Source organism: Camelus dromedarius, chromosome 6 (assembly GCF_036321535.1).
Source record: "Camelus dromedarius isolate mCamDro1 chromosome 6, mCamDro1.pat, whole genome shotgun sequence".
NCBI lineage: Eukaryota > Metazoa > Chordata > Mammalia > Artiodactyla > Camelidae > Camelus > Camelus dromedarius.
Genome location: NC_087441.1, coordinates 60684014 through 60707820, shown reverse-complemented (window position 1 = coordinate 60707820; position 23807 = coordinate 60684014). Strand labels below are relative to the sequence as shown.

Sequence of the window (23807 nt, the reverse complement as noted above, 5' to 3'; positions counted from 1 at the left end):
CGACAAGAGGGCAGTGATTCAAGTGGGAATGCCATGGTATTCTTGCTTCTAGTCTGATTCAATCTTAGTAAAGACACGACTCCTTTTTGGTAAAAGAATTAGATTATTGAGTTAAATTAACATGTGGATTAGTGGATTGTTGTCAGACACTGACCTCTTAGTGCTCTATTTTTGCCTGTTGCCCTTTTAAACATTTTTGTTAGTGATCTGAAGGAAATGTATTTTCCAAATCAAACTTGAGAGAAATAACTACCATATTAAAGCAACAGAATCCAGAGTCAAGAGGATCTCAATGAGACGTTTATAATAGGCCAAAAGCATGAAGATCGACATCCACAAGGGACAAAAATTAAGTACTATATTTGGTTCCCAAAACATCAGCTATCCAAATATAGAATGGAGAACTAGTCTGACAGTAGTTGCATCTTCCCCTCTCCCTTCTTTTCCTCCCGCCTCCCATTCTGGCTCAATGAAGCACTGCGCAGAGCTGATGGTATTGCACAAAATCTTAAAACATGAGTTCATGCTTGAGCTGCATTAACAGTAGTGTTTAGATCAAAGAAAGAAAGGGCACCCCTATATCCTCTACAAATAAAGCCTCACCTGCAGATACAGATCTACTTAATAAGGCTTCGACAAATCCTTCTTGATACAGCTTGGCCGGCTGCTCATCCACCAAGGAAGCGCCAGCGGCGGAGCTCCGCCCAGCGCGCCGGGACGGCCTGGAACGCCGGCAGTGGGGGGGCGTGGCCCGAGCGCCGTCGGAAGTGGTCCGCGGTGCATCAGGCAGACGGGCGTGAGCGTGTTCTGTGGCCTCCGTGCGCCGGTGACGATCTGTGACGCCTCAGTGGTTGCCAGGGCACGGTGCGGGGATTCGGAGTTGGGCGGCTCCTCTCTTCGACGTGCCTCTGGTCGGGAGACGGCGGCTGCGACTGCGCCTCGCTGGCCGTCGGGGCCGAGAACCATGAGCCCCGGGGGCGCGGGCTGCTCCGCCAGGCTGCTGCTGACGGTTGGCTGGCTGCTGCTGGCACGCCTCCAGTCGACGTGCGGGACCAACGTCACCGCCTTCCGGGATCCCGGCTTGGACCGCGAGGGCGAGAACGAGGGCGAGGAGGAGGCTGGGACCGACAGCGAGGCCGAGAACGAGCCCCAGGATGAGGCTGAGGAGGATGGTGAGGGCGGGAGGTGCCTTGGCGGGGTCCGGGAGGCACCTGTTGAGGGCCAGGCCTTTCCTGCTCATGTTAACATCTGTAGAGTTCTCTAGAAAACAGCTCCCAATTTATACATTGTCGCATACATAATGGCCTTGGAAAAAAAGATGTGCTAATTCTCCAAGATGACAGCAAGATAAACAAGCACTTATATAAAAAATGCTACAGAAATACTAAGTATTGACCTGGACCAGGGAAAAGATGAAAAGATGCTTTTTTTTTTTTTTTTTTTAAGGAGTAGGAGTCATAGCCTCCCACCAAGGGGAAATTATTTTGACTCTCCTTGCTCTTATGTTTCTTTTCCTTCCCATTGTAGATTTTTTTTTTATAAGTTCCAAATTGCTTGAGGTCTTCCTCCTTTTCACATTTGCACTTGGCATTGGAACTCGAGGGAGTTCTGAATTCCCCTCACTGTGACACATCTGGATAGACCAATATGCTGACAAAGCCCATTCAGCTTCATTCAGCCCCAACTCTTGAGCACATCTGCATTGTGGCAGTGTTTTATTTGTAGTTCAACTTTGAACACAAAGGAACGGTGACAGTAGAAAACACCTACCAAAGGATCCAACTGGAGGCTTTATTAGGTGATATACATGTTAACCAAGGAAGAATGAGCCTGTGTTTGGTACATAAATTTGCCTTATTCTCCTGGCTCATTAAGCAGTAAAACTTGACAAGCTGTTGTACATGTTATACAATTGAGTTGATTAATGACTCATGTGCTGGTAGGTAAAAGGTCAGTGGCAGGTTTGCAGCCGTCTAAAGAAGAATGATTCCCTTCCCCCCATAAATGGCCCAGTTGAGATTCTTTTAATATCCTTGGCAGTTTCATGTCTCCTGTACATATAAAGTAGGTGCTGTATTTATCAGCCTTTTTTAAATTTCCTGATGACAGATAGTGACCCTCAGCGACATAAAGAAATTGGCTATCTGGGGTTAATGGTAGAATTGAGGTTTGTACTACCTTGATAATATTACATTTCAGAGAACTTGGAGAGGACCTTGACTTTAGAAAGATGAAAAAGAAAGAGGACTAGAGTAGAAAAGAACATGTTTTGAAGCATAGTAGCTGTTGCTTTCCTCTAGTTTTAAAAGTAATTGAATTAACAATTTTAGTATTACACTGGTCAAGGGATAATTCTAGCTGTAAAATGCTAGAGTTTAGACTAAACCACGGTGATGGAATTATAATGCCTTAGATTCCAGTTCAAATGTAGGAAAGCTACTTACTCTCTCAGTCTCTCTCCCCTTCTGTGAACTTCAGGAAGCCCATGTACCACGTACCTTCTATGTACCACGTACCTTCCCTGTACCATTTAATGTATACAATTTCATTGTAGCTGCTTTTTCCTGGGGAGAGTGAGAATCCAGGACTTTAAACAATTGGAGGTGTCTGGGATCTAGAAGTTTCCAGAATCATTATAAAATTTGGCAGAGCCCCTCTTAACCCTCACTGGACCAGTAAAAATAGTCATCACCATTTACTATATAATGGGCTCTTTTACTTTTTTTTTTTTTTTACTTTGAAGGTATTTTACAAATAACATGCAAAAGTATGAGTAAAGGGATAGTGAAAACAACTTATTTGAAATTTTAATAAGAATTTAAATATGGAAAATCCCAAGTTTTTATTCCATATTTCCTGGTTTTGAAGAAGTATATACCGTAAGTGGGCAAAGTACTCTAAATGCATCTAAATGCTCATCAGCTGTTAATGCTAGAATCTGGAATGTACCCATCTTGTAAATACTGATTCCAGATTTCAAATACATCCTCATCAGATTCTAGTTTATCATTACTCTGGTTCTGTTTGCACTTGCATTGTCAAAGCACAGGATCTTTGAAAACTGTGAAGTCATGTATTTTTGTTGAAAAATATCATCATCTTGTTGAAAAATATCATCATCTTCTTTGCTCCATAATTGCAAAGGTTTGCATTTTAGATTTATAAATACCAATTAGAATGATTGGTCCAATGAATTTTGTTCATTTCTACATCTTCTCTTGCCTTTGATCACCTTTATATAAAGACCTGATATGATTTGTTCATTTACAAGCCTTATCAAGTAAATGTTAATGTATAGCAGCTTAAAAAAGAATACTGTCCATATCCTTTTAGCAAAATAGTATGGTCTAGCTTATTTTCACAAAATATTTCAGGATCGAGTCTTTACCATTGAAAGACTAACTAGATGGGAATACAATATATCCTTTTCATCCTTCAAAATATAATGTTCATTCATTGATACTTGAGTTAGAGAAAATTCATCTAGAATATTCATCTAAGATACCATCATCTCTCATTTTGCTTATGGAATCATTTTCACCACTAGCCTCTAAAATGCTGCTATCTGTCTCTCTCTATTTATCTTCTGATTTATCCAATAATTGTGAATTGTATCTCTGCCAATTTTCTTCTCTGCCATTATAGACCAAAAACAAAGGAAAGAGAAAAATTCTAAAATCTCAACTGTGTTCAATGAAAGTTGAAAATAGAGTATGAGAAAGGTGCCTGGACTATTTTTGTATCTTGAAAGATGCAGTACTTTGGGGCAAAGCAGTAAGAAAACAAAGGATGATGTAATAACTGATTTATTTCACAATGACATCATCTTTCTAGGTGATTCCCACCATTTTTCCATTTTATTATTTTAGTCTTTTTAAAAAATACAGTGGGAATAATTGATGAGTAATAATGAAGTCCATCATTATGAATGATGAAATAACAAAATGTTTCAAAATACAGGAAAAATCTCTAAGCTATTATTTTAGATTTATACTGATAACCTTTTATACCCCTATACCTTTTATATATAACCACATACCTTCTAGAAAGGTATACTCTTCAATTTATGGACGGGACCAACCATAGACCTACATAACAATTGCAAAATAGAATGAGTTTTTTTCTATCAAATGGGCTTTATCCTATATAACTATATTTTGTCTCTCTCCTTTTTTTTTTTTTAGAAGACCTCAAAGAATAAAATTCATGAAATATCAACCTTACAAATCAACTCTCAAAAAAGAAACTCAAAATTAAAATTGGTTTCTGATGATATATACCAACAGTTAAAATGTGCTGTCCAGAACTGAAGAGAACGTTTCAGAATCTGGCCAGAACAAAAAAGATCACAATCATCTGCATCATCGTGGATGCCAGGCTTTCATCAGCACAGTCTAAGACCCAGTAGATTTTTTAGGGAAGCTTCATCACACTCTTGACTCTCATGACTCACTGTTGAACTTCCCACTCATTTTCACCTGTTCTTGCATCAGATTAAGACAGCCTGTACAGTATGCTGGGGACACTGACTTCACAGTCCTGTGTGCCGTGCTTGTCAATTCTCCAAGGTTTCATTTTGTTAGATTTGCCCATTATTCCCCCGTGTCAGTTTTACATTCAGATTTATCTTCAGACATATTTGCTATCCTCCCTAGTTTTGCATGATCCCTGAATCCAGTCAGCATGGTATCAATATTTTCCAAATCATTAATAAAAATGTGGAAGAGGACAGAGCCCTGTGACACATCATTCATAACACATGACACCAATCGATTAATTAGCATCAGTGGATCTTACTGTTTAACAAGTTACACATAAAACTTAACTGACATTCAGACTACATTTTTTCTTCATAAGTATATAATAGGAAATTTTGACAAATAGCACTCAAGCCTAGATACTATCATTTCCCTGATCTAAGATTATAGTTTTTCCACCAAAAAAGAAAGTCATTGAATGACCTAATTGACATTCAATACTCCAAGCCAAAAGGAACTTTAGAGGCCATCAGGTTAAATCTCATTTTTTAATAAAGTTAGGAGAACTAAGTAACTTTCCTGAAGTAGCATTAGAGTTAATTAAGTAATTGTTTTTTGAATGGTTTTTGGTTATATTTAAAAGTAGTCTAGTACTCATTCTCCGTGTTTTCTGTTTAAGATTTGGATTTTAATTTATATTTCATAATGTACCAGCAGAAGGTATCCAAGCATTTCAAACAAAAATGTCAATTCAGAACTGATCATTATTATAGTTCAATTTAACAAGGTCAGTATTGATTTACTTATATATATCAAGTATATATTTGCTTATTATGTACCCAAGGCATTGTATTTGGTGCTTATAATTATAGAAGTGTTTATGAAAAATTACAGTAATCAAATAGGAAAAATCTTAGAATCAAATTCATATGAAATTTAGAAGTACATAGTAAACTAATGAAGTGTGAATGAGGTTATATCTTAAGCATGTTTATAGCGCTAAACAGGTTTCAGAATGCTTGCCCGTATATCGTCACATGTAATTCTTACAATAATCAATGAGATATGTTCTCCTTTCCAAATTTTACAGAGGGGTTAATTAGGCCTGACAGAGTTTTAAGTAATTTGCCCAAACTCAAAATAGCTAATTATTGGTAGAAGTAGCAATTGGACTCCAACTTTGATGCATTTTCCCATGTAATATTGTTGCCTCAGGATATAATGCTTTATAAAAATTACTAACACCTCACTTAATATTTCTTTTTATTGAGATTTTAGTCCTCATCTGAGCTATTAAGAATTTATTATATACTACAGCTAGTGGAATACATGTGAAATTTCAGAGCAATTAGAAAAAGAACATCTTACTATGAGATCTAAAGTCAACAGTACTCAACTACTCAAACACTTGTATATCCCTATATTACCCTGCTAAATAACGTGTTGAAATAAATTCTTAGGAATAATTTACCATCTTAACCTGAGAATGAGTAGGACCAAACTGAAACATAATCTTAATGAATACTTTGGTTAATGACTTCTTTTTGGATAGAAATCATACCCTTAAATTTTTTGGAAAATAGAGAAGAGAGAAAATTGGGCCCTACAATTGGCAGGCTTTTTGTGTTTTTCTGGCCTTCTTATAACTTTAACTCACTATGTATTAAACTGATGAAAAAAGTAATTTAAAAATTATATACAAGTTTAAATATAAATCTTTGCAAGTTATTTCCTAATTAACTTTTTATATTAAAGATTTACTTTTCTTCTGAATTAAACAGTAACAGAAGATATACTAGGAATGGCATTGATTTTCTGATTTAATAAAACTTATAATGCCTGCTTCCCATATGATAAGTGCTTGTCTCCTCCATCTCCAAGAGTTTTGCACTTAGAAAAGTTTTCCTATGATTAAATAATGTATTTTTGCATTTTATGTTTAGTTTCAAATGGGACAATAGTCAAAGAAGTAGAATTTGGGATGTGCACCGTTACATGTGGTAAGTACCATAAAGCAGGTAAATAAAAAATATTTCAGTTGGGGGGAGGTAAAAACTGTGTACTCTCATGCCTCACTGGTTTGTATTCTAATAACTGTGATTTCACACAAAACTCAAACTGATTGCTTTACAAGGTAGGATATTTTCAGTTCATAAAAATCTTAACATTAAGCCAGCTCCCTATATATTTTTTGGCACATAAACTGCTTTCACCAAAGTAAGTTTATTTCACAGATGTTCAGAAGATGAAAGATCTTCCAGTGCATCTCACAGATGTCTTCCCACTTACTGTGTTGGCAAATCTAGCAAGAAATTTCCTTATTTGCAGTAGGCTATTCTAGATTCTATACTTTTTTCCAATTTATATGTCATGTCTTGGAGAAAAGAGGTATTGGCTTTTGGGTGAAGATAGTATTCAAAGACTATGACTTACTTGATCATTCCTTAAATAGAAATTGGATATAAAATCTCTTACATGGGGATGGGATTAAGACTTCCTGTGCTGTAATAGACCAGTGTTTCTCAAACTTGCATTCACCCCAAGTGTCTGAAGGCTTATTAAAACATGAATTTCTGGGCCTCTTTAAAAGTTTCTAACTTGCCAGGCCTTCCGAAGGGGCCAAGGATTTGTATTTCTAAACAAGTTCACAACTGAAGCTGATGCTGCTTTTTAAAAGACCATCTTTTGAGAATCACTATAGACTAGCATGCTGAGAAGACAGTAAATAATTCATGATGAAATTAAATTTATTCTAAATAGAATCTGCCTTGGAAAAAAGACACTGACAGGACGGAAGGACAGAAATCTGAGGGTGAGAAGACAAAGTCTATGCAGTTATAGATCAGAACAATATATATATTTTTTTTGTCAAAAATTATACCTGAATTGTTTTTATTTGAGATAGCATTTAAAAAAATTATACTACAATAGACCTAACATAAAGTTTACTACTTTAACCATTTTTTAAAATATACAACTCAGTAACATTAAGCACATTCACATTGTCATGTAATCGTTACCACGATCCACTCCAGAACTTTTTCATCATCCCAAACTGAATCCTCTGCACGGTTAAACACGAATTCCCCACTTCCTCCAGCCCTTTGCAACCATTATTCTACCTTCTGTCTCTTGAGATAGTTTTAAACCTGTATTTTACTTTAAATTAGTGAGTCAGAGTCAGAAAAATGAGAGGAATCTGTGTAATAAACCTGTGATTATTCATTTGCAATTTATATCTTTCTGCTGCTTACTTGAGAAATTTTCACAGGTGGAGAATTATTTTTATGACAATTCTAGTAATTAATATTGTCTTACTCTAATATTTGAAGATATGCTTCAGAGATTATATATTTGTTTATTCAACAGTTTTTTGTTTTGTTTTTTGAGTTTTTGCCTACTACATGCCAGATGTTGTTAAAGGTGCTAGGAATACAGCAGTGAACAGAGCAGAGGAAACTCACTGTCTTCGTGGAGTGTACTTTTCAGTAGGGGCAAAGAGATAAATAGGGTGTAGGACATGCAATATGTCAGATAGCGATAGGTTCTAAAATGAAAAATAAACCAGAAAAGGCAATATTTCATATCTATAATTTTTTCATATTTTAAAAAAATCTCTTCAATTTATAACAACTATTTAAAGAAAAAAAATGTTTTAGCAAAAATTCTGTTGAACTCCTGGAACAGTATTTTAGCAGTCAAAAAGTTTTCTATTCCTGGAATACACAGGCAGATTTTAAAGTAGGGACTTGGGGAGACTCTCACATCAACACACATCATTGCAATGAATTGTATTTGGCTAAATAAATAAATATATAAAATACCTGCTTGGAAAATATTTATGCATTTCAGAATAAGACTGTGTCTCTAGAGAAGTACCATTCAGAAATTCAAGTGGGGCCATACCGCAGCCATTCCTAAGAATCTCTTTTAATCAGAAAAGACCGTTCCTCCTCCAACTTTCTGTCTCTCTATCTCATACGGAGTCCTCTTCCTTGCTGCTACTCAAAGTTTAGTCCACAGACCAGCTACATCAGCATTCCCTGAAAGCTTGTTAGAAATGAAGAATCTCAGGATCTACTGCAGACCTACTTTCTGAATTAGAATTTGCATGTTAGTAAGATCTCCAGGTGTTTTGCATGCACTCTGAAGTTTGAGAAGCACTGTTATAAGCCATCTCGAGACTTCAACTTTCCCTTGTCCTTGAGAATGGGTTTTACTTATTTAATTTTTTTAATTGAAGTATAGTCAGTTTACAATGTTGTGTCAACTTCTTGTGCACAGCACAATGTTTCAGTCATATTTCTATTCCTTTCCATATTCTTTTTCATTATAGGCTGCTATAAGATACTGAATACAGTTCCCTGTGCTATACAGTGGAAACTTGCTGTTGAGAATGAGTTTTATGATTAACATCTTGTAGGGACTGAAAGAGGTAATCTGGTACATAAGGAAATCAAGATGGACGGTTCTTTAGCCTGTGGCAACACAATCTTATCACAGATCATTTATCACAGGATATGTTCAGCCTGTCACTGAACCAGCATTTCCTCAGTTCTGGTGATGGTAGGGCAAACTCAGTGGACATCTGAGATTGCTCAGTAAAGACTTTATTTCCTGTTATGAAATGTGTGGTAATTCTAAAGAGAGTACCTTTTTGGAAACGGAGATTTGGTCATTAATAGTCTGTCCTGATGTATTTAATACAGAGATTTTACCAATCTAGATATTAAAAAAGGATAATTCATATTAAAATTAATTTTGTAATTTCCTCTACAAGTTCCTACCATTCTACCTTAAAAGTTCCAAGGTCAAGTAATTTTGGAAGATCCTATATGTACTACTGTATTTCATCAAGTCTAAGACTTTATTGGCTGTCAGAAGCACATTTTATGCATCTCTAAAAATAAAAAATGCTGCCAGTCTTGACACACTTTCAATTCTGAGATGCATTCTGATTTCAAAGATGTTGAAATGAGAAAATTTTACATCTTAGGTCAATGAAAGTTTACACACAATGGCACATTTACTATCATATTAAAAGTTTCCCTAAAATTCTGCAATAAAGAAGTTTCTTTCATTTATTTAATGTATAATTTTCAAATGTATATAATCATGGAATCCTTTTTCTTATGATAACAACCAGAGGAGCTAGTGTTTCATGTAACTCACTTTGGAAAATGCTGTTTGATGAAATAATTCAAAATAAGGGACCTAAAAAATTTCTAAAATGTTATCACCCTGAATTTAGGAATTCAGTTTCTGAAATTAGAAAAATCTCAAAAAAGACATAGGTGGAAAGTAAAGAAACTCTGGAGTTCATTTTTCTTACCAGTTGATTTCTTTTACTAAAGGTATTGGTATTAGAGAAGTTATATTAACCAATGGATGCCCTGGCGGTGAATCCAAGTGTGTCGTCCGGGTGGAAGAGTGCCGTGGACCAGTAGATTGTGGCTGTGAGTTGGGCTCTGTATTGGAGGGAAACTGCAGAGGGAAGAGTTTACTCTGGGGAAATGTCCTTAACCTCAGGTTGCCATGAATGGATGGAGATGATCAAATGATATACTGAAAAGAAGTCACAACTTAAAATTCCTCTTCTCTAGACAATTAGAACTCTTTCTACATTTGCTTTACATTTTTCAGTGATGTCTAAATTTAACATATATTCTCTGTAATACGCTGGAACCTTATTGCACTCAGGGTTTGTGGTCAAGGCTGTCCTCTAGTGAAATGCTTTTGGTCATGATAGCTTATCAGTAGTTTGGGAACCCAACATTGGGAACTTTTGAGAGCTGTTCTGTATCAAATTTCACTAGTTTGAGATTTTGTTATGTCTCAGTGTGGGGCAGATAGTGTGGGAGAGTGTTCCTAAGCAGTAAATTGGAAGCCACTAGTAGATCTCAAAGTTTAATAGATCACAGAGTAGTTTGCCCTTGCTGTCTCTTCTCCATAATTTATTCTGCTGTAGGAACAGTTAGCTACGGGGTTTCCTACCTGCTTCTTTAGGTGACTTTATCTTTGCATCCATGATGCCTCTCTGCTCCTCTACAATCAAACTTTCCGTAATACATTTGATAATTTCCGGCATGTAATTGGTTTTAATATTGGAGTTGGCTTTTAAAAGTAGTATTATGTATAAAGCAATCTATAATACCCATTGGTATATAAGTGTTTAATTTTTCTTTTTTTTCAGGGGGTAAGCCACTTTCAGAAAGTCTTGAAAGTGTTAGACTGGCATGTGTTCATATATCTCCTGTAAACCGTTTCAAATATGTTTGGAGACTTATAAGGCCAAACCAAGTAAGTAATGAATATATGTAATTTGGTGCTTTCTACTGAGTGCTAAAATTTGTTTCCCAGTGCTTGGTGACTCTCAGAATATTGGGATTTAAAATTTTTCATTATTTAGTGGGGATAAGACTTTATATAAATTTTAGAGTCAGCTATTGTCAAAACTTAAAAACATCTACTTTACATAAAGTGTTCTGTTTTGGAAGCAAGATTTTCATTTGTATATATAGGTGTCTCATAACATTAATTGAAGGTTATTAAGTGCCAGACACATGCTAAGTGCTAGTTTCTTTTACTTACATAACAATCTATGAGGTAATTCCTAATGTTTTACAGATAAGTACAGTCATTTCTTGGTGTCCTCAGGGGACTGATTTCAGGACCCCTTCAGACACCAAAATCGAAGATGCTAAAGTCCCTTATATAAAATGGTGTAACATTTGCATATAATGTAAGTACATACTCTCATGTACCTTAAATTATCATTAGATTACTTGTAACACCTAATACAGTATAAATGCTATGTAAATAGTTGTGAATACAATGTAAATGCTGTATAAATAGTTACCGCCATGCAGCAGATTCAAGTTTTGCTTTTTGGAACTTTCTGGAAATTTTTTTTCCTGAATACATTTATTCCACTCTTGGTTGAATCTGCTGATGTGGAACCCAGTGATACAGAGGACTAGCTGTAGCTGAGATGCAGAGAGTAACTTGTCCTGTTTCACACAGGCAGAAAGTTGGTACTGGTTATCTGGATTGTCTGACTTTAAAATCCATGTGCATAATTAATTATTGTCCTAGACTGAGAGAGAAAGTGACTCTTATTTTGTTACAAGAAATAAATTGTTTCCTGATCTTAGGTTTACATGAAGAATGGGATTTTTAAAATTTTTTTGGGGGGGGGTGTAGGTAATAGTTTTATTTATTTAATTATTATTATTTTTTTTAATGGAGGGGCTGGGGATTGAACCCAGGACCTCGTGGATGCTAAGCACATGCTCTTCCACGTGAGCTGTACCGACCACCTCTGAAGCATGTTGATACCTTTTTTTTATTATTATTAATAGCAAGCCATTATACTTCCAAACGATTCAGCAATCCTGGAGGTTCACAGGGACATTCACCCCATGGCTTACGAGTGTGAAACGTTGGAGAATGATGAAATAATAGCATCTGTTAAATTCACAATCTATACAACAGCTGGTAAGTACCCAGCAATGTTTTGGTTTTCTTATATCCCAAACTTTAAATTTAGAGCATCAGTGGAGGACTTGTTGAAACACAAATCACTAGTCCCAGCCCCAGAGTTCCTGATTCTGTAGACCTTGAATAGGGCTGGCACAAGAATTTTCATTTCTAACAAGTTCTCAGATACTGTTGGTCCAGAGATCACATTTTGAGAGTCACTGGTTTTATACCATAAGTGGTGTAAACACTTTTCTACAAGGTAGTATTTAATTCTTACTTCTTTCCCACAAAGTGGAGTCACTTTGGGAAACTATGAAGTGTCACCAAAGAACAGTCCTTTAGCTTGAATTGTGTTCTTACTCCTACTTCTATCACAGAAGTGAAAATGGGTACGTGGAATTCTCATGGATGCTTAACAAAAATTTCGATACAATAAAATAAATAAGAAACATTATGTCAAAGTGTATCTTTTTAAAAATTATTTACTTGAAGAAAATTTTTTATGAAATAATAATACAGTCCTCAGTGTATGTCACAAAAGGCAAATCTTGACCTGAATATAATTTTACCTGTTAGAAACTGTGCCTCCCTTGCAGAAAGGATCCATGTGCATGTCCTTTCAGTTTAAATTACGATGTCTTCTATATCCAAATAATTGTTTCATTTTGTTGAGTTGCTCTTAGCCATTTTTATTGTTGTCATCTCTGTTGTTGGAGGTATGAGGGCTTTGGTCACAGTTGTTTTGAGAAACCAGTCAAGACTCAGGAGGCTTTTCCCAGAAAATGCCCACATGTACAAACATACCAGTTACCTGTAATTTTAAGGGAATTCATGGATTTCTTGAAGCTGTTTCTCAATCCCCAGTAAAGAATTTAAGCTGCGTTCTAGAGGTACCATAAAATGTAACACCCTTTATTGAACTAGAGACAAGCTAAAGTCTTTTAAGGGCGACTTTAAAAATAAACTGTTTATAACTTTCTTTGGTGTTGTTTAGTGTCTTTAAAAGATATCTTTATAATGACAGCTAATAATCTTACTCCTGTGTTGAGATATCAGGTGTTTTATTAAAAGGATTTCAATAAAGTGCTATAAAAGGCAAAAAACAGTGCCAACCATTACCAGTTAAAAAATGCCTCAATGAGTCATAGTTCAGGATATTCAAGGTTTAAAGAGGCATTCTCAGTTTTTGTCCCCACAGCTTGATCCTTGTTGAGAATGCTCAGTGGTTAGCTCTGCCTATGATTAGAAAGCAACATGAATTTGATAGCATGTGAGCTAAGAGCTGGAACACAGACCCCAACATCAGCAAATTAGAAAAAAGCTGACTTTTCTTTCTTGTAGCTATTCAAGGATGGTGGGGTGACTCTGCCATCTCAGCACATGTGCTTGTTAAATGAAAAAATGTTTTCAGAAAACTTGGTATCTCTTAGTTTCTTTTAAAAAGGATAATTGGGTACACCATGGTGACAGATCCTTTTGGCTGTTTAGACATCAAATGAATGTTTTGGTTATAAATGTCCACACAGTATATGGTAATGGCTTGAAACAAATACATACTTGGAATATTTTTAGGGTAAATATGGTTTAATTAATGAAAATATCCCATCCATTCCCTTTATATATCATATTTTTCTCTTCCACGATAGTTGTCCTTCATAGTTGGGCATTGTTTTGATTGAATTATGTTCCCCTAAAAAGAAACTTTCAAGTCCTAAATCCTAGAACCTCAGAATGTGACTGTGTTTAGAAATAGGGTTTTTTCAGGTATAATTAGTTCAGTTAAGACAAGGTCATACATACTAGAGGAGAGTGGGCCTTTACGCCAGTATAACTGGTATCCTCATAAGAAGAAGAAAATTTGGACACAGAGACACAGAGAGGAGAATGTCACATGAAGACTCAAAAACACACAGGGAGACGAGAGCCGTGTGAAAACAGACAGAGACTGGAGTTATGCTGTCACAAGCCAAGAAACACCTGGGGCCCCCAGAAGCTAGAAGAGGAGGAGAAGGATCCTTCTCCAGAGCCATTGGAGAGAGCATGGACTTACCAATGCCTTGTATTCAGATGGTTGTCCTCCAGAACTGTGAGATAATACATTTCTGTTGTTTTTAAGTCTCCTAGTTAGTGGTATTTTGTTATGGTGGCCCTAGGAAACTAATACAAGCATAAACTTAGTTTTTCTAAAAAGTGAGAGCATTGAAATTCATCCTGGTTTTCATTAGAAAATTTCAATAGAAATGTGGACTATTTTTTATTAGATATTAAAATAATCTAAGTGACCCTTGCAAGAAAACTACCACTGAAATTAACCAAAATCTGTATGCCTCTCTTTCTCCACCTTCTCTTGGCTAGCATTGTGCAGTAGTGGATAAATGGAAAGGCATTTTGCATTTTGTCTTCTCAAATTTTAATCCTAAAAGGTGTTTTTCATTTGAGCTTAAAAAATCCCACTGCTTCTGAAAATCTAAAAGTATCAAAAATAAAATGATTTTTTAAATCCAACAATGTTAGAATTTAAATATGACAAATTATCATACTTGGAACTATTTAGTAAGATCACTAAATTGAGTTTATAGCTCTAAGGAAAATGGAAAATTATACTCCATGGGTGTTTAAAGAACAGTAAGAAAATCTAGATGAATAAGCAGTTGAGATCGCCCATGTAGGAGACTACTTCTGTTAGACTGGTAATTACCAAAATTGAAATATTAAAATTCATAAGACCTAGTTTGCACAAATATTAAATCCTCCTGGATGTTGGTTTACTTATCTGTATAATAGTTGCATCAGATGATCTCTCTGGTCCTTGCCCACGTGAATCTTTTATGATTGTATGACTTAGGGACCAGGAAGAGTCACAAGAAGGCTATATATAATTCACAAAGTAATACTTGATACAAATTGGGTTTTTATCAGTTTGCAATTTAGCATTATTATAACACATATGGTAGACTGACTTTACCTCCTTAATAGCCTATTTACAGAAAGAGCAGAAAGAAATGGGAGAGAATGCTGATTTTAATGTGGTGTTTGGATATTTGTATGAAGAAGGGTGAGCTTTTACCCCTATCTCACAACATGTACAAAAATTAGAGATGTATTACAGTCCTAAATGTAAAAGCTAAAACTGTCAAGCTTTAAAAAGGAGATATAAGAGGATATATGTATGATTCAGGAATAGGCCTGGGTTTCTTCTTAGACATAACTCAGAAAACAATCACCGTAACAGGAAAGATTGATAAATTAGGCTTCATCAAAATTAAATTTTTGTCCTCAAAAAATGATGTTGGGAAAACTACAACCACATGCAAAAGAATGAAAGTAGGCCACTAACTCACACCATACATAAAAATTAATTCAAAATGGATTAAAGACTTGAATGTAAGACCTAAAACCATAAATTTCCTAGGAAAAAACCAGCCTTATTGATATAGGTCTCAGCGATATTTTTGTCAATCTGACTACAAAGGCAAGGAAAATAAAAGCAAAAATAGACAATTGGACTACGTCAAACTAAAAAGCTTTTGCACAGCAAAGGAAACCATTATCAAAACAAAGAGACAACCTATGGTATGGGAGAAGACATTTGTAAATGAAATCTCTGATAAGGGATTAATAGCCAAAATATATAAAGAACTCATACTAATAAAAAAAAACCTGATTAAAAAATGAGCAGAGAATCTGAGTAGATTTTTTTTCAAGGAAGACGTACAGATGGCCAACAAGCACATGAAAAGATGCTCAACATAGTTAATCATCAGAGAAATGTAAATTAAAACTACGATGAGATATCACCTCACACCTGTCAGAATGGCTATCATCAAAAAGATGAGAAATAACAAATATTGGAGAGGATGTGGAGAAAAGGGAGCCCTTGTGCACTGATGGTGGAGACTGTAAATTGGAGCAGCCACTATGGAAGTCAGTATGGAGATTCCTCAAAAAATTGAGGATAGAACTACCATAAGACCCAGCTATTCCACTTCTGGATATTTAAACATGAAATGTTTAACATGAAAACCCTAATTCAAAAAGATAGATGCACCTGTATGTTCACTGCAGCATTATTTACAGTAGCTGAGATATGGAAATCACCTAAGTGCCCATTGATGAATGAATGGATAAAGTAGATATGGTGTGTGTGTGTGTACACACACACATATATATATATATATGTATGTGTATATTATATATGTGTATACATACAATGGAACACTACTTAGCCATAAAGAATGAAATCCTGCCATTTGCAACAACATGGATGAACCTAAAGGGTATCACACTTAAGTGAAATAAGTCAGATGAAGAAAGACAAATACTATATGTTTTCATTCATATGTGGAATCTAAAAAAACCAAAGCAAATGATAAAAACAAACTCATAGACATAGAGAATAGATTACTGGTTACCCGAGGGGAAGGGAGTTAAGGGTGGGTGAAATGGGTGAAGTGGGCAACTGTATGGTGATGGATGGTAACTAGACTTGTCGTAGTGATCACTCTGTAGTGTATACTGATGTCAAATTATAATGCTGTACACTGGAAACTTACATTAAAAAATTAAAACTCCAACTCATTAAAAGAAATCTTTAGAAAAATGAATAGACAAGCCAAAATCTGGGAGAAAAAAATTTACAAAACATGTAAACAAGTTTGATGAGTTTAGGAAAAGATCTTGCAGTTTCTTGGAAAACTAAGCATACCTTTACCCTATGACCTAGCAGTTCCACTCCTAGGTATTTAAGAGAAATGAAAATATATATTCACAAAATGACTTGTACAAGAGTGTTCATAGCAGTTAATGTTTTTATAGCCCCAAACTGGAACAGCCTAGGTGTCCATCAGTAAGAGATTGAATAAACTAATTGAGGTATACTACCCAGTAATAAAAAAGAAGAAAAACTATTAATAAATGCAACAACACAGTTGAATCTCTGAAACATGATGCTGAGTGAAAAAGCCTTACACAAAAGAATATATAATGCATGTTTCCATTCTATGAAGTTCTAGAACAGGCAGAACTAATCTATGGGGGCAAAGTCAGGACAGTAGTTGCCCCTGGAGGATGGGGCAGGGATTATGAGGGGGAGCTCAAGAAAACTTTCTGGGATATAGTAATATTCTGTGTCTTGACAGGGGTTTGAATTACATATGTGTATTTGCATTTACCAAAACTAAATAAATGTACATTTAAGGTTGTTGTGCAGTTCAGTGTCTGTAAATTTTACCCCAAAAGAAAAAAAATATAAACAAATGTTGAACCCTAGTTAATGATATGTCTGTTGAAGAGTTTTGCAGGAAGTGTGTGCACATTAGCAAATTATGTTGAAGTACACCAAAAAATTAAGATGGGTCAATGGATTGATAGAAGCATGGATAGAGGGATAGTTAAAATGTTGATGGTAGTAACTAGGTGGTAGAAATACAGAATGTTTATTGTCAAATTCTTTCAACTTTTCTGTGTGTTTGAAAGGAACATTTCCAACATGCAGAGAAAGTTCATTAATAACTTTCTTTCCACTAATTCTTTCTGTACTTTTCTAGAGTTGTTTTTCTGGTATGAAGTTTCCATTTAGATATCCATTTCCTTTTTTTTTTTTTTCCCCAGTAGTAATGATAACCATCAGGTGTGTGTTTTTTTTCTCTAGAACTGCAGATGAAAAGATCGAACCGACCAGACACTGATGCAGTTCTAGTTTTCGTGCTGACCATAGGAGTTGTTATCTGTATATTCGTGATCTTCGTACTGATCTTCATAATTGTAAACTGGTAGGTGGAGGACTGAAACTGAGCCATCACCCTTGATTGCTTTCCTCCTCGTCTGCCCCTCCGTTGTCCGGTGAATCCAAAACCCTGTCCATGAAGCTTCTTACATGGGTCCTGAAACTGTCCAGCTCTCCCCACCCCTCCTGAAACTATCCCTAGTTCAAGCTCCTTAACCTCTGACTTGATCCCAGCCATGAGAAAACCTTTAAATGCAGTTTTTACAGTTTTGCATATTAGTTGCTAAAGAAAAACTTTATTAAATTAATATTTGTGTTTTCTAGGTGTAGTTATCACAACTTTAAAGCTTGGTTATTGTAACCTACTAATTCATTTGTATGAGAATATTTCTAACGCCTCCATGAGTATCACCCCCTGGTACATCTGAGGGCTCGTCTACAATCACCATGCAGCTGATGCAGCACACACTAAAAATAAGTCGTGACTAAAGAGGCACTTCTATATATAGAAAACTAAATATAAATCTATCTAGTTTTAGTTTTCATTTCATAAAAGAATTTTTTTTTCTTCCAGGGCGGCAGTCAAAGATTTCTGGGGGGCAAAAGCCTCAACAACCGAGGTACAGTCTGAGCTGAGTTCAATGAGATACAAAGAGTCAACTTCTCTTGACCAATCACCAACAGAAATACCTGGACATGAAGAGGATGCTTTAAGTGAATGGAATGAATGATGTATGGATGATGTATAAGAAACCAAAGGAGACGAGAATGTTATCAGACTTATTATTATAAAAATAAAATGTATTTCACTAAATGGTTTAACAATATTGCAAGTGATTTATTATAGTCTGAAGGTAATGCAGTATGAGAAGGGGCTGTTCTAATCAGTGCATCTTTGTGGTGGAGTTACCAAAATTTTTAAAATTTAAAATTTAAAATTTTAAAATGTTGAATGGTAACTTCATTTACCATTTCAGGTAATTACTTGATAACTTTTATTTAGAGGTACGTACACATACACACAAAATCTTTTAAACACATTTTTGATCGCTTCTGAAGTGATTTGCCTGTTATGCCCCACACAATAAAAATATAATATAGAAGATACCTGCATATTAGACTTTCTCCTTGCTGGGGGCCCTGGATTGAACTTGCTTAAAGCAAACCATACTTCAGCATCTCTGCAGGGCGTGTGACATACATACAAAGCATCACTTTAAGACATGAAATAGTAACTATAACACCCAATACTTCAGTACTATGTGCCATGCAGTGCTCAAAGCGTTTTACATGTATTAAGTAACTTAATTCTGATTGTTAAAGGAAATATGTAAGGAAGAACTGGGAAGGAACTTGGAGTTGGCTGAGAAATGACATGAATTTAACAGGCCTCCGGAAGCAGGCTATAGCTCAGTGGTAGAGTGTGTGCTTAGTATGCAGAATGTCCTAGGTTCAATCCCCGGTACCTCAATCAATCAATCAATCAATCAATCAACTTAATTACCCCTCCCCCCCCAAAAAAGTCCTGCATTTCTCACAAAAACAGTGAACTAAGGAGTTTTGCATGACCACTGATAAGTACCTTTGTTGTGGTAGGTATGCAGGTGATAACATCTCAAAACTTATTTCTGGATATCATCACTGCCTTTTTGTGTTGTGTCATTACGTGATACAGTTGTGGCCGAGTGTCAAGATACCAAGACGTTAGATAATTTGATTTGGTAGACTTCATCAGAAATTAATTTTCAGAGGCTATGACCGTAGCACAAAATACACTTATTTTTTTGTTTAGATGAATTCTATGCCAACTTTATTGCTATTATTATGAGATTTATCTGATGAAAGCATTAACTCTGTACATTGGTGAAGAAGACACTGTAAATGGGCATTTATGGTACATCTCCCTCTGGTAGCCTAGAAGGTGGCTGTGTTGTGGAATTATCCATGCTTTCTGATAGACAACATTTGTATTTGTGAGAAGCAATGAAGAATTGGTTGGAAAATGATTTTGTTATCTGTTGTGGGAATTCCACTAGAGACTTTTAAGTGAAAAGCAATTGGTTTCAAAAAATCTTCCAAAAGAATTTTTTTTTTGTGACACCCCTCCTTCCTCCAGATAAGTGTGAAAAAAATAAGCCTTCCATTTCTTATTGCTGATTAAGTATGGTGATGTAACTTTAGCATAGGTGCTAAACATTCTTGAAGAGTAATTATTATCAATCCTTATTTTTAAAACCATAAACAGCAGAGATTTCCAACTATACTTTAATCACCATTAGTGTTCTGGCAGGTTAACAGGTTTAGTCATCAGCGTTGTTTGCTGAATATTTCTGGCTGTCTCCTTTCTGGGCATGTGATCTAGTAGTACCTCCTCAGCCCCTTGTGATTGGGTGGGGTCATGTGACTAGTTCTGGCCAATGGGTTATGAGCCAAAATTCCAAACATCACTTGCAGACCATTTCACTGTGAAAAGATCCAGAGCTCACCTTCTCTCTGTTAGAACAATCAGAAATTCTTAGATGGTGACTGCTCTGACAGTTTGGATTCCAGAGTGAGGACCACATGGTAAAAGATATTCAGTCAACCAGCAATAGATATGTAATGTGAGAGAGAAATAAACCTTGCTATTTGAAGCCACTGAGGATTAGAGGCTATTTGATAAAGCAGCTTTAGTAAGACTATTCAAAAGATAAATGCTTTTGAAAAATAAGTTTTCGTGGTCAAATGAGTTGAAGATTTCTTTAGTGCAGGACTTCCCATCACTGTGCTAGGCACAATGGGACTCGCTAAGAAAGGGGTATAGGCACAATATTTCCCTAACTTCTTGGTGGTCTGTGGAACAAAAATGAAAGCATGCATAAGTGTTCATACCCTACCAACTCAGAGTTAATGCTTTTGAGCAGGACTGTCCGATAGGTCTGTCTCGGAGGAGTCAGGATTCAGTGAGCTCGACCTTCATAATGTGTAGCACACGGCAAGTCAGCAATGCACCTTGACAACAGCAACGCCTCCCCTCTGAGATCTCTGAGTGTTACTTGGACCTTACACGGGTCCAGTTCACCTTGATGGCCTTTCTTGAAATCATCCTACTGCCATGACCACAGCTCCTCTCAAGTACTATGCTCATAGTGTGTTAAGTTAAAATAATCAACAAACCTTATATTGAAGTAGATTATAATATGCTCCAGGTCTCCATGAAATCACTCCAAGTCTCACGAAGGCCCTCTGTCATTTGCCATTTGGTCGTTGTCTTGTGTGTAAGGGAGATGTCTCCCTGCCAAGGTCCAGGGAGTCTCCATTGCACACCAGTAAAATTTAATGGGGCCAGTCACTTTCCTCTCCAGGCATACTAGGCTAGAGGCATCTTCTAGTTCCCGTCTATGCCTAAATTCCAGGTATTTATTACTTTTCCTGGTCACCAAAATATCCGCAGGGAAAACCTTAAAGTTGCATCTGGATCCAGGAGATAAAAATGCCAAGAAATTATGTACCAAAAAGAGGCCTTCTGTTCAGACCCTAAGGCATTGGCTTCTGCATATGCAGCAGCTGGATTTTGTGAAATAACACCCTACTCCCCAGGAGAATCTTTGGTTTGTTCTTTCAGTCAACTAACACTCATTGGGCTACTCCTTGGGGCCAGATACTGAACTAGGCACTGGGAATACAGTTTGTACAAAAAAACAAAAAAAAAGATCCTTTTTCTCTTGGACCTGGTCATTTACCCAAGACACAGACTGTACAATTAACCACAACTGGGATGAATATATTGAAGGAAACCCGCAAGTTTCTGTGAAGCTGTAGTCAGGGAAATGATATTTAAAGGAGACACAAAGCCTCCGCAGGAGTTACCCTGGTTAATGGGGAAGATGGTCTAGGCAGAGGAACAGTATGTGTGAAGACTCCGAGTCAGGAAAGAACCTGACACATCCTGAAAAAGGGTCAGCTGAGATGGAGTGTAGAGAGAGGAACAAAGTTGTAGAAGAGGCTGGACATGTATGCAGCAGCAGGTGATAATGGGTGTGTGTCCGTGCGTGTGCGTGTGTGTGTGCGTGTGTGTGTTTACAATACATACAAAAAATATAGCTAAATGACTTGAGAATACATGTCGAGGGAGTCAGTGTTGAAGTTGGCACTTCTGATTTTTTTGGCCACACCATATTTACCCGTGCGTTCCTGGAATTCATTTATTATTGGGCTTTTGACAAACAGTGACTGTTAATCCTTACCTAGATAGGGTAGTTTATACTTTAATCTGGATTCCTTTGAGTCCTACTGAAATGCAAGATCTCATTAATTAGACCTTGATTCTCTTCCATAATGGTTCCCAGCTCACTGTCATATTATGTAGCTAAGAGCTTGATACAGAAGACAGTTGACAATGACCAGGGTTAGTGGGCATACCTCGGGGCCAGCTGCCAGAGATAAGCAGTCTATCAACACAGTAGCATAGGCTGCAGTTTTCTATGATCTTGAACATGACATGGAATTACTCATCCTGTTGAAATACATTTCAATTTTCTTCAGTTAACATACACATTATGTTTCAATTCAAAATGGCTTTCTTCCCAGAGTGGTTCTAATATAATCTGTATGTTCTCTGTTTCTATCTTCTTGATCTCTTGAAAATTGATGTGCTTTTTTGTTGTTGTTGTTCTACTTTATATTTCAAAGCTACTTCTCCAGTCATTTTTTTGGTTAGATTCTGGAGGACCATCTTTTTGAAATTCATAGCCCATCACTGTCGTGATCCACCATCTGTTTTAAAAAACATAGAACCCATTTACATGGTTATTTAGGCTTTTGAGGTCTGTGCAATTTTATTATCTGTGATCAAGTCATTTGTGTGATGGAAGACAGTTTGTCTTCGACAGTTTTCTGATTCTTGCTGAAAATGAAACAAGGATGTTGAATATCAAGGTTTTTTTCTTCACCATTTAAAGGAAATAAAATGCAAAAAAGGAACACATCTTTCTTTGATATTCAACTTCTACATCTTGTGAAAATATCAAGTGCATTTAAATAAATGCCAGGTATTCAAGTTTTTTTTTTCTTGTTAAGAGGGAAATTTAGGATTAAGCAACAATTATTTAGATCATAAATTAGAGACATGTATGCTACTTTGTTATTTTTTGTGCCTGTCCGTGTACTTATAAATATAGATCTTTTTGAAATTACTCCTCTAGGCTCTGTAGTATTTTCACCAAAAATGGAGTATGTTACTCTCTCTGCTAAGTGAAATTTGCATGAGCAAAAGTTCAAAGGTGCCAGTGTAAATTGTTGCTTTATATGATGACAGTAGGATATGTCCTCCAGAAATGTTTCCATAGCTATAGAGGAGTTATGCACAGCCGCCTATAACGTCCACTGAGTTTCTTTTTTCACCCCAATGCATGTTTTTGGTTTGCATTAGTTGTCGAGGACAATAGAAACATCATAGCTTCCTTTTTGTACATTAATCTTCTCCCTTTTCCTGACAGATACGGTTTTCTTCTAGGTATTACTGAGATAAAACTCAAGGTGCTTTTGGACAACCTGCTTGGGTTTAAGCCCTCTCATCTGAAAGGCGCCGTGAGATTTGTATTATTATGCAGTACCCCCAAGGTAGCACCAATAACTGCTTTACAAGGAACAGAAATCATCTGACAGTAATGAAATCATGTTCTTCCAGAACAAACAATATAAGGCCCTAGAGGTAACAGGGACAGGAAAGAGTACAGTACAAGCAATACTCTTTTGTATACTCTGGGGAAAAGCAGCTCGCAGCATAGTTATTAGAGCTAGCAAGCGCTGTAAAGGAAGTGGATATGCTGGGCTTCTCTGCACAGAAATAGGAGCGGTGTTGATGTGCACGAGTTGGGAGGTCTGTGGGGGAGGATGACGTAGGGTGTTGGCCTGAAGTGACGAGTGCCTGAATCTGATGGTTAAAGATGCCAGAGGAGATGTCAGGGCCAGAGGAAGGAGTGGGGGTGGGGTGCAGGCTGGGGGCTGCAGGAAGAATGAGAAAGAGTTGTAAGCAGGTGCAGAGTTGCAGGGAGGCTGAGAGGTGAAGAGAAGCCAAAGCAGAGTGGGAGAAACATAGTCTGAACAGCAGGAAAGGAAAATGGACTTGGCAGTCACATTTG

The 23807-nt window shown here is 36.5% G+C and overlaps 1 protein-coding gene across 1 annotated transcript; it reads left to right on the top strand.

Moving 5' to 3' along the window:
* The first annotated feature begins 906 nt into the window (after nucleotides 1-906).
* On the top strand, nucleotides 907-18416 carry SPACA1 (sperm acrosome associated 1). The gene is made up of 7 exons (XM_010987708.3): nucleotides 907-1172; nucleotides 6422-6478; nucleotides 9833-9934; nucleotides 10672-10778; nucleotides 11840-11975; nucleotides 17611-17731; nucleotides 18260-18416. The coding sequence occupies exons 1-7, from the start codon at nucleotides 965-967 to the stop codon at nucleotides 18414-18416; spliced, it is 888 nt and encodes a 295-aa protein (XP_010986010.1). The 5' UTR covers nucleotides 907-964.
* Nucleotides 18417-23807: the final 5391 nt, after the last annotated feature.